General features: G+C 41.9%; 1 protein-coding gene across 6 annotated transcripts in view; it reads right to left on the bottom strand.

Moving 5' to 3' along the window:
* The window catches only part of LOC120860446 (protein FAM13C), a 135,889-nt gene that overhangs the window by 19,952 nt on the left and 103,437 nt on the right, over window positions 1-12,500 (bottom strand). For all 6 annotated transcript variants that reach the window (XM_040236246.1, XM_040236245.1, XM_040236247.1 and 3 more), the window contains 2 exons: window positions 5,229-5,439; window positions 3,468-3,606 (listed from right to left, as the gene is read on the bottom strand). In XM_040236246.1, coding sequence (XP_040092180.1) covers window positions 3,468-3,606; window positions 5,229-5,439 — 350 coding nt within the window. The remainder of the gene's footprint in view (window positions 1-3,467; window positions 3,607-5,228; window positions 5,440-12,500) is intronic.

Below are 12,500 nucleotides of genomic sequence, written 5' to 3'. Positions count from 1 at the left end.
TGGAACACACCTTTTTCACTGGATATGCTCCATACAGTTAGTGCGCTCTTTTTGAAATACCGTTAAAAACAAAAATCTAAGACCCTAAGCCAAGGACCACCAAAGAGGTAAACTTACACTACTGCAAAGAAGACTTAGTAGAAATTTAAGGCTGAATTTTCTGACAAAATATTTGAAAGCCTGAAATCATTCCCTGAAATGAATTTTGTATTTCCCTACTCCTGGGAGAGCTTTCAAAAAAGGGCCATATACCACAGACTCAGTGTAGATGTTACTCAGTGTGATTTAAATGGGGCTCCTGAGTCCCATAACTGAGGGTGCAGCTGGGCCAGACTTGTGACTTGCCAAAGACGCTAGTGGTAGAGAACCCACCTGTTTACACAGGAGAGCTAAGAGGTGCGGGTTCAGTCCCTGGAAGGGCCTGGTAACTCACTCCAGTATTCTTGTCTGGATGATCCCATGGACAGAGAAGCCTCGCAGGCTACAGTCCAGAGCATCACAAAGAGTCGGACACGACTGAAGCGACTTAGCACACACACACACAAAGACAATTCAAAAGACATCTTACAGAGATTTACAGATCGGCAACAAAAGGACCCATGTTACTGTCTTAGCTGTGATTGATTCTTTGCTGTGTGAACTCAGAGAAGTTACTTCCCTTCTCTGAGCCTCAGTTTCTTCAGTGGTCAAACAAGAGAGGACTCACAAATCCTTTCTAACTCTAACATTCTCTAATTCTACTGAAAGTGGACATCTGGCCGAAACAGGTTTTTTTCTAGGTCCATGAGTCTAACAATAGTTAACTGTAAAATGTAAAAGTGTAAGAAATAAACACAGCTCTGGACAGGAAGTGAAATAGTTATATCCAACAGAGCAGGAAGGATGTACATTGTATCAGGGCATCAGACTAGCATGGAGGGCCAGCAGGAACTTGGATTCAAAAATTAGCAGCAGGTGTTATTAATTCCACAGTCAGGCTGCCAGGAAGGAAAGCCATACACACAGCTACCAATTCAAGTCCAGTGACATATCAAACCTCTAACCACAGCCTGGCATCCAGACAGGAAGGGTGAGGGGAAGCCCTGTTTCCTGGATACATCAAAGACTGAAGGTTCTGATTACATCAAAGACTTTCACACACACAGAGGAGTCGTGACCATGAAGACTTCACTGCTCCCAAATCCACCAATCTGCATGTTTAAATGTGTGGGCAAGTGTCTGGCTTGGCCCTAAAGTCTCTCCAGACAAAGGCAGGAGGTGCCAGGAGAAATTCTTTTCTACAATAGCCAACTGCCAGGTGACCTGTTATATATACAGACTCTCCACAATCTAGAGTCTGTAGCTGCAGGCAGAAAAATCTAGTGAAAAATTAAAACCTATAATTTTCCTTTATTCTTCAACAAGGCAGAGGTGCCATGGGATAGCCTGTTTGGGCATCACTCTAACAGATGAAAAAGTTAGTAATATCTAGGACCACTTACTTCCCTGGTGCTAAAACTGTAAGAAGCAATACATACAGGCTCCCTCATTTAATACAAACCTAAGAAGTCACTATTAATATCAACTCCACTGTTCAGATGGATAGAATGGGACTCAGGAACATAAAGTAACAAGACCCAGGTCACAGAGTTCATAAGTGGCTGTGCTTGGATTCAAATCCAGATCAGTCTGATTCAAGAACCGCCAGGTAAGAACTATTAACAGGCCCCGGGGATGGAGGCCCGAGCTGCTTCTCTGCAGTTTCCAGTACGAGGGCACTGCAGATCCAGCAACACTGCAGCAGCAGACAAGGAAAATCAGCTCCTCTGAGGCTATCGGAAGTTTCCAAACTGCGGACACTTTTAAGAATTTTACTCCACTCCTCCACTGTAAACCGACTCATCTTTAACCACCCCAAGCCTGAGGTGCTAGAACATAACTACCTTAAAAAGGTTGTAAGTCCTTTCTGGGCCTCCTGTTCCTTATCTGTGAAATAAAGCCTGTACTTACAATGTGCACAGCACCCTCTTACTACACAAAAGACCATAAGCAGCTGTGGCTGCCTGACCTCAAGGAAGAGTCTTCAGCACCCTGACTGAAGCGGTCTTGAAAGCTAATCTGATTTTTCTTTTCCATCCATTCTGCAAAGCTAAAAATTACTCCTTACAACCCCTCTTTCAGTACACTTGCAGCCACTGCGGGAAACACAGGACAGGAAGAATAGGAAAAAGAGATACTACTCTCAGCTCCCTCCCGAGAACTCACCCACACCTCAGAAACCAGCAGATTGCCTCTGGACCAACTGCTCAGTGAGCCTTTCAATATTTTAAGATGTATGAGACCTTACCCCTATTCTCTTTTATTCTAATAACAAGCTGTTCTGGGCCCTTTGCCAAAAACCCAGTATCTTTGTGCAATTCTACATGGATATGATTTTTCTCTATGCCATGATCACTATTACAGACAATAAATAAAACTAGCATTGGGACATCAGGACACTTAGCTCTGACTTTATCGCTTCTTATGTAAGAAAAGTTCATAGTTGCAACACTGTCACACCAGCATAAAGGCTGGTGTCTCTCTAAGAGAAAGGATGAAATCAGGGTTTGTCCTTAAGAGTGGACTGAACAGATGTCACTTGATAGGTGCTCATCCATCAACCAGAAAGTACTTTATTGTCAAAGAAAACTCTCCCTCATTCTGTTCTACAATTAGAGATTCCATCCATTGTGCCCTTAATAGGTTCTTGGGTTGTGCTGTGCTTAGTCGCTCAGTCATGTCCAGCTCTTTATGACCCCACAGACTGTAGCTCACCAGGTTCCTCTATCCATGGGATTCTCCAGGCAAGAATACTGGAATGGGTTGTCATGCCCTTCTCCATAGGATTTTCCCAACCCACAGATTGAACGCAGGTCTCCCACATGGCAGGAGGATTCTTTACCATCTGAGCCACCAAGTATGCCTAAGAATACTGGAGTGGGTAGCCCATCCCTTCTCCAGGGGATCTTCCTGACCCAGAAATCAAACCAGGGTCTCCTGCACTGCAGGCAGATTCTTTTCCAGTTGAGCTACCAGGGAAGCCCTAATAGGTTCTTATCAAAATGCAAATGACTCCATGTTGGATCTGCTTTCTTACCCCAAATGCAAATGAGAAAAAGTTAAAGAACAAATAAGACCATAATTCAAAATCTTTCCGAATTTGAGTCCTAGGAATACTAGTGATAGTAAGGTTCCTCAGGAAAAAAAAAACAAAAAAGAGAAATCAATAATTAAATCAGTTTGGAAATAAGAGTTGCAATTTGTTGCTAGGAATCATCTTAGCAGAGATCAATTGACAGACCCAGGAGGGACTCCACTTACAATGGGCCCTGGGTTGGCCGAGGGGAACTGAGCTGTCCCCAGGCACAGAGGTGTACTCAAAAAGGAAGGACAGAAAAGCCCATATACCCATAACACAATCCACTCATTTCAAATCACAGGGGCCTTACCCGGTACTTCTTTTCTTGTTCAAATTTTTCTTCAAATTTCCTAATTTTCCGCTTGAGGCTCTGGATGTGCTTGGTGAGCTGGGTAATGGTCTGGGGCTCCTTGCCATCCCCACAGCTGCACCGGGAAGAACTGCGGAGCCTGGAATGATCCACGGAGGGAGAGAGTCATTAAAAACATTATCGCATATGAAACAGATAACTAATACGGTCCTGCTGTACAGCATAGGGAATACTACTTAATAGTCTGTAATGGCCTATATGGAAAAATAATCTTAAAAAAAAAGTGGATACACGTATATGTATAACTGATTCACTTTACATCTGAAACTAACACAACACTGTAAATCAACTATACTCCAAGAAAATGTTTTTAAAAAGATATAACTTATAAGCAAAAGAATTATGGCTGGTTCACCTTGTTAAACAGCAGAAATTAATACAGTATTGCAAAGCAACATTCTTCCAATTAAAAAACGAATTCAAAGAACAAAACAATGGTCTTCCAGTAAACACTGCTGCTTGTCTACAAACCCAGCTTTCTGGATTATCAGAGAAGTTCAGAGGCCAGTTCATCATTTGATGAGCCTCCTATGGTAGTATCTGCTGGGTCCTGGAGACCACTGATTCACAGAACTCCGTTATAGGCAAATGTTACCAAGGGCTTTTGTCTACAAAGGTCAGAATATTAGTCTAGGAAATGCATTTCATAAATCTTGGAGGATGCCAATTTCAGACTAATGAGTCAGCGTTATCCTCAATAAATGGCATGCATGTGTGCCTGTGATCAGTCCTTTGCAGCCCCAAGGACTGCACCCCATTCAAGCTCCTCTGTCCATGGGATTTTCCAGGCAAGAATACTGGAGTGGGTTGCCATTTCCTTTTCCAGAGGATCTTCCTGATTCAGGGATCGAACTTACATCTCCTGCATTGGCAGGTGGATTCTTTACATCTGAGTCATCAGGGATTGAGCCCAGACTAACAATATTTTCAAAAAGGATTCAGATGAGTAGTTTTCTTGATATAATAGAGCCTTTGTGAATCTGATGAAATGGATTGCCTCTCTAGAAAACATGTTTATTTTCTCATCTAACATACTTTAAAACAGTAATAATTCACTAACTCCCTCAAGTCCATCAGTAGACAGTCCTTGGAACAAGGTCTGGATAAATTCATGAGTGACAGCAGGAGGTACTAAGGAGAATGTAGGAATTCCCAGCACATATATCTAGTCAAGGGAAGACTCATTTTAGCTATGGATCAAAACTACTAATGGAACTTAAAAAAAAAAAAAAAGAACACATAGTTTCACTTTTTTCTTTTTGGGGGAGCTATTGTAAGCTACCACTTTTCAAGAATCTAAGAAGAAATTGAGATGAACAACCTGCCAAGCATTGCCACAATCCATCCATTGAGGCCACTCCTGGACACAGAAATAATACTTTAGTGAGCTCACCAAGAATGGCATTTCTGGTATTTTGCATGTGTACATTTCTTAGGATTCTGGTCATTTCATAAGAAACATTCAAACACGTGAGCCATAGGGCAGACTGTGTCTTGAGACCATTTCCTTCTGAGACAAGAAAGCTTCAAACGGCATTCTTAGCTAGGAAGTACACTGATTTTTTTGCCATGTATGGTTCAGGGCCTGCAGCTGCTTTTGGTAGGCATGTTTGCTCTATTTTGGACACACACTTCACTGTAGTTTATAAATGGAGCATTTAAAGACCGTAGGAAGTGAAGATAAGAACAAGATGTTTTTACATCATAAACTGCTGAGTGCTGGGTGGAGAAGGGGCTGACTCGGGGTCCAAGTTGAATCTCTGGCTTTGGCTGAAGATGGCGCATCGTGGTGACAGCAGCGGGTTGTCGCCGTCGGTGATGTGATAGAGCAGCCTGCTGGTCTCAACAGACTGCACGTCTTCTGGTGCGCTGTCTGCTTCACTCTGCCCATCTCTGTGCACGGGCGCAGGGGCTGAGGAAATAAGATGAATCATCGCATCCCAGAAGTGACTGTCATGTTCCTAAACAAAGATCATCAACATTCACTATAACGCCTCGCCTTTTTGTCATTTCTTCCTTCTGGGGATGTGAAGGCCTTTCAAAATACTGTCGTGTTTGTGTCTCACAGAACCTGGACAGAAAACATTACAAGGCCAACACACACACCAAAAACGGAAACGCAGCTTATTTCGGTCCAAATTACAGCATCAGCATCGCCCCAAACTACAAAAATTCTCTCTTTATTTCATATTATTTACATATGTCAGAGAGTATGTTATAAAATGTTAGAGTGAAAAAGAAAAAACAATTACGTGGAACTGGAGCAAAAGATGAGGGAGAAGAGATGTAACAATTGCCAGTGAAAGAAGGCAGAGGAGCCGGTGGGGAGGAAGAGAAAAGAGAAAACGAACCAAGAAGAGGGGGCTGCAGAGTCCCCAGACAGAAAATTACTCAGCACTCCTTAAACATGATGGAGAACTCTGCTTATGTACATGAACTGATGTTGAGAACATGCTAAATGAGAAAACCACACATTTCAGCACAAGATGGTACACATTTCTGTGTACAAATAAACGCATTAAATGACCAAAGAAGCTACATAGCATGGTGGGATTAGAAATGATTCTAGTTCTTCTCTAAAATTTGACATACCATTTTATTTGGGACAAAAACCAAGAACAAAACCCGATCTAAACCCTCTCCTGGGTGAGGCAATCTCTCTGCCTGAATTCTGTGATCATTCCCCTTTTAAATAAGCTCTTTAGCTCCCCACCCCAGGGTCAGTCCAGAGAGGGAGGGCACCCCCGTGCTACCCAGGTGAGGGGAGGGGGATGGGGAACAGGAGGATGCCAGTCAGGGTGGCCGAGTTAAGAGTCTTGCATCCTACGGTGCTGTACAGAGCTACTCAAAAAGATGTCAGAGCCTTCTCAGTTTTGCCCAGAAAACAGGTTAGAACAACCTGAGGCTTTCTCCTATTCTGACTTTCCTAAAGAAAGAGGAAAAACACAGCCTTTCTGGGTGAATCAGCGAATCTGAAAATACTGAAAATTCACTTTTCCAAAACAAACGTTTATCACAATCTAGTACTGGACGAATCGTAGCCAGCTTTAGAATGAATGACTCTTGTTCTCTAGAGCTTGAAATGCAATTTGCTTTGTGCAACAAAGGTTGGGTTAGGTGCTTGTCTGTTTGCAGGCAGCTTCTGCCCTGTTTGGCTGCAGGCTGGGAGGGTGGACAATGCCTCCTCTCGGGCCTCTGGGGCTTGCTGACAGCACTTCTGTCAGTACCTGAGGCTGGTCAGAAATGGATAGGGTGAGGGCTGGGGAAAAGCTGGAGTCGGATGAATGCCAAAGCCAGGCCCACAGGCAGTGTGACTAATACAGCTCACCACAGGCGACACCCTTGCTAAGAGTAATTTAGCCAGAAAACACTGCCATTTGGAGGGAGCCCTAAGGAGTAACATCAATGACAGCATATACTACAATGACCTTCAACATCCACCAAGGAGTGTCTGAGTGCCTCACCAAATCTTCTTCTTAAACCATTAGACTCCAAGAAGAAATTCATTTTATTCATGGTACTTATTTCTGGGTATTATCATTTGGTATTAACGATGAGGAAGAGAAAGATCTTTATCAAGCACCTGGGACCAGCATATTTTTTGCTGAAATGGAAAGGATCTTTGGCCTTCAACTCAGCTGTGGGGCCAGGATAAAAACTAAGAGGCCAGGAGCCTCTCGGCAGTGCTTTATAATGAACGGGGGCACTTGAGGTCCTAGGCATATGACTAATGTGGGGGTGAACAAAGAGCTCAGCCTCTGAAACTCACAGAGGCCTAAGACGTGACTTCAGAGAACCACAGGCCACTGCGAAGGGCTTGTTTTGAGCTGTGCTGCAATTGTAACTGTAACTTTCCATGTAAGTGGGATCTGTTTTTTGTGGCATTTTTTGTGCCATTAACATCACAACCTCTCTTCCCTGCAGATCACCACTGAAGGAGGTGGTGGGCCCGGAAGACCCCAACGTGACCAGCTGAAAAGCGATAGTCAGAAACTGGTGATCGGGTAGCACCTGAGCTCTCTGTCTAAGCATCTAAGCTGAGAAGTGGCTTAATTGAACCGGTGGGCACAAGCCTATTGGAGACAGGGTCATTGAGCTCCTCGCTCAGAAGAAGCCAGGGTAGCCTTAGTGCCAACCAGCATTGCTGCCATCCTGGGAACACAGCCCAGGCCTCCACTTGCAGACCCGGCTCCCCAACAGGGAGAAGCTTGCGGCAATATTAAACTTGAGTGGCTTCTGATGGGACCCCAGGAATGCGCTTTCCAAAGGATGGGGCAGCTCGCCAAGGTCCATGCTGTGATGCAATACGGTTCAGAGGGAGGGTCTGGGAACCAGGATGTGGGGTGCTCATACTTTCTTCTGGGGCTCCAGTGTGTTCCCTGATTTCTCGCCACATCCTTGTTTAGATCATCTGACGGGGCTGTGACAGAAAAGTCAGAGGAGATCCTGTGTACGACATCACACCTATAGTTAACAACAGTGTACCACTGACACTTAAAATGCACAGAATCTCACATTATGTGCATTAGCGCGATAACTTTTTGTCCTTGTGTGTTCTAAAATTTCTGTAATGAATACATGTTAATTGTATAGAAAGTAAAAACCAATAAAAGTTAATATAAAAATTTGGAGAAAAAAGGATACCTGAGAAGGGAAGCAAGAAACAACCCCCACAGACAGAACAAGAGAGAAAAATGATTGTGAGTTTGAATCCCAGGTCCTCCACCTGTTCAGAGGCACTTCAGAAAAAAGTGAACATTTTGAAACCTCAGTTTCTTCATCTGTAAAATGGGGAGAATAATGATGGGTGCCTCTCAAGACTAAGTGAGGATGAAATGAAAAAAAACTGTACCCCCTACACAATTTTTGCCATATCCACATAAACCTATTTTTAATACATATGTATGTATGTATGTGTGATATATGTCTATGTTATACATATAATCTTAATTTCTTTTTTTACTGAAATATAGTTGATTGACAAGGTTATGTTAGTTTCAGGTGTATAGCAGTGATTCAATTATTTTTCACATTCTTTCCCATACAGTTTATTATGAAATACTGAGTACAGTTCCCTGTGCTATACAGTAGGTCCTTGATGTTTATCTATTTTATATATAGTATTATGTATATGTTACTCCTAAATTCCTAATTTATCCCTCTCCCTCATTATATATAAGATTATATATTATATATAATCTTAATTACAATCTATAAATTTTTTTAAATTTCAGCTTCATCTTAGGCAATGAGGGCCAAGAAATCATGAATTTGATGTGCTAGTTACATTTCTTCAACTAATACACATTAAAATAAATTCCTATTAAAACACTGTTCACCCATGCATCCTTTGTATAGCATATTTAGCAAAACATTGACATGAAGCAAAGAAACTGCTAAATACAGTAACCCTGATAACCATCATTTTTTAACAATTATCAAAATAAGGACTTTGAATATGATCCTCTCTTCCTGAGCACCAGCTCCACAAAAAGTCCTTACAGGGTTAATGTGGGAAATGAGAGCCAGCACACCCTTGACATATTGTACCTCCTGCCACTTCTTACATGTAAATAAGAATAACAATCATAGCTAATAGTTATGCAGTGACTCACTATGTCCTCAAACTTCCAGTTAGAGTTTCTGCAAGGATTTAATCTTCAAAATAACCACACGAGGCTGGCAGTAATGTGATCTTCATTTTACATTCAGGAGGGAAGGTGATATGACTCCAGTTGGGGTCAGGGGGTCTGACCAATGCCTGAGGCAGAAGACTCCACGTCTCTGACACTGCAGGCCAGAGAGAATTCCTGGCAGCCTGCTCACTAAGCAGTAGGGGCCACAACGGAGACAAGTCATTATCATCGGGTATGAAGACCAGAGCCCATTTCTGAGCTGCAACCTCAGGCAGGAACAGATGCTATTTACAGCTGTTACATGAATCAGATTTTTAAAATATATTTTTCCAATGTGAATTCTTAAGTGATTCAAATGTAAATCAACTATACTTCAATAAAAATTTTAATTATAAAGTAAATAAATAAAGTGATTGAAGATTTAAATAAATCTCTGTACCCACTTGAGATGGACTGCTGAGATCTGAGTCACAAATTAGACCTAGACTTGTGGATTTGTTAATTTGTGCTTCTGGGTTTGCCCATCCTAGTGGGCCCATATGTAGCACTGAGATACATCGCAAAATGCCAAACATCAGCCTTCAATGGTATTAAAAACTAAATAAGGCAGAAACATGTACACGATTCTAATGAGGCTCAAGCATCAGAGTTCTTGGCAGCCTCGTCGCGAAAAGGGCCACCAAAACACAACCAAGAAACAAACTCAAAGCATCTGATGGATACATAATGGATTCAGTTACAGAATGTATTGAATTTAAATGGCTAAATACACTGAGAGCTTGAAGTCATCCCAAGAACTAAGCCTAGGGAAACAGATGAGCTTGTCTATTCAGAGACCACTGGGAGAGAAACAGTATTTCTAAGGTGAGAATGGTTGGGTAAAAGTAAGGACAGATGAAGACACATTCTGGGTGAATGAAGCTGATAAGCTACCAAATGGCACAAGGTTGGCACTCCTAGCGGGATTTTATGTGCCAGCTTCTGTAGACAGTCACCGGAAACATCAGGGAGCTACAGGGGTGAGGAATTTGTCATGGTAAAAGCAAGGCTGGGCTCCATGGCAAGCACCCTGCAGATCTCAAGGGGCAGTTCGCTATCAAGGCTAAAAACATTGACTACAGTTTCAGAAACACCTAGATCAAGTCGATTCTTTGGCAGATGTATGACTTGGGATACATTATTCATTCTCAATCTCAGCTTCCCCATCTTTTTCAAGTGAAAATGACATCAGTATCTACCTCACAAACTGTTAGAAGGATTTTTAAAAACATAAGGAACCTCAAGTGCTTTGTACAGTGCCTAGGGAAGGGGGCATAATAACTCATCAATGACACAAAACTCATAAATGACAGCTGTTGTTGGAATTTACAACGGTATCTTCGACCTAGTCAGGAAACTGAAGAGGGGAGCCAGAGAGGAAATGAGTTTGGTTCTGGATTCTCTGAGTTAGGAGGCACTTTTGATCATCCAGGGGGAGGTGCCCAGCAGGCCCTATACATGCACAGGGAGGAGCTCAGGAGACGTATTCTAACTGGGTCTGACCTCAGTATGCACTTCACCATTTACACCATGCTTCTGGAGTAGGGGGCAGGGTAATGGGCATCATTTTTATTTTGAAGGAGCCAATTACTGACTTCAGTTCCAATGAACCACCAGTAGATTTGGGCACTGCATCAGGTGAGCAATGAGAAATTCCAAAATCCTTCCTGAAAACCAGAAAATTACATTGATCAGGAAGCCTCAGCTCAGATCTACACTTATTCCTTGCCTCTGCATTTTTGGTTGCAACTTCCTAAATTTCCATCAGTTAAAGCTGAAAAGAAGCATGTTCATTGCAACACTGTTTGTAATAGCCAGGAGATGAAAGCAACCTAAAGATCCATCGGCAGAGGAATGGATAGGAAGGTGTAGTACATACATACAATGGAATATTACTCAGCCATAAAAAGATTGAAGCAATGCCATTTGCAGCAATATGGATAGACCTAGAGATTGTCACACTCTCAGAAAGACATATCATACAATAGTTATCATATGATATTGCTTATATAAATCTAAAAGACTGATACAAATGAATTTATTTATAAAACAAAACAGTCTCACAGATGTAGAAAACAAAACTAAGGGGGAAAAGAGGGGGAGGGATAAATTGTGAGATTGGGATGAACACATATATATTACTATATACAAAATGTGCTTAGTCACTTCAATCACGTCTGACTCTTTGTGACCCTATGGACTGTAGTCTGCCAGGCTCCTTTGTCCATGGGATTCTCCAGGCAAGAATACTGGAGTGGGTTGCCATGTCCTCCTCCAGGGGATCTTTCTGACCCAGGGATTGAACCCAGGTCTCTCGTGTCTCCTGTGCGGGCACTTTACCACTAGCCCATAGCTACCTGGGAAGCCCAGAGATAACTAATGAGAACCTACTGTATAGCACAGAGAACTCTACACAATACTCTGTAATGACCTATATGGGAAAAGAATCTAAGAAAGAGTGGATATATGTTTATGTATAACTGACTCACTTTGCTTACAACAGAAACTAACATGACATTGTAAATCAAATATACACCAATAAAAATTAATTTTAAAAGTTTTCCATCAGTAAACAGTAACCCACGTTTTAGGTTTTTTAGTAGTTCTTAAGATAAATTTAATACTATCTCTCCTGTTCCCTAGAGAATTATGGAAAGACAATTCTGGAATATTGTTTTCTTGAGGGACTGCTATTATATCTCACATATGCAATACTTTTTGCCAAGTACACATAACGCTGAAGCACGTAAATCTTCAGGATATACTGTCACCAATTATTTTAGAAATCCTATAGCTTACATGCACCCTGATAAGACACTTTTATAATTCTTTTTAAGTATTTTCACCGTCTAAATGGTAAAACATGAGGACTAAATGACCTCCAGTTTAAAAAAGGTAGTATCAACAAAGGCCCAAGCAAAGGAAAATCACACTGTCATTCTGCTAATATGTTGTTTACGGTATCATTTTGGGAGGCAAAAACAGTTTGAACTCACCCAAATTTTCGGTATTAGACTAATATTCAACAAATTTAAATGTCTAGATGAATCTCAATAAATATCTTAAATATGCTTTCATTGCACATGGTAACTGGCTTAGCAAAGGAAAGTACCCCAACTAGACTGAATGGAGACACAGGAAGACAAAGCGGTAAGGTAGTACCTGAGAAAAAGGAGCAGCCAGAAAGTCGTGGAGGAAGAAAAAGAAGAAAACCAAAGACACTATCTCTGGAAAAGGAAGGACAACCACGCTAGAATTCTCGTCTGGGAAATCCCATGGACAGAGGAGCCTGTGGGCT

The sequence above is a fragment of the Oryx dammah genome, unplaced genomic scaffold (assembly GCF_014754425.2).
Source record: "Oryx dammah isolate SB20612 unplaced genomic scaffold, SCBI_Odam_1.1 HiC_scaffold_11077, whole genome shotgun sequence".
NCBI lineage: Eukaryota > Metazoa > Chordata > Mammalia > Artiodactyla > Bovidae > Oryx > Oryx dammah.
This window is presented reverse-complemented; position numbering and strand designations above follow the sequence as displayed.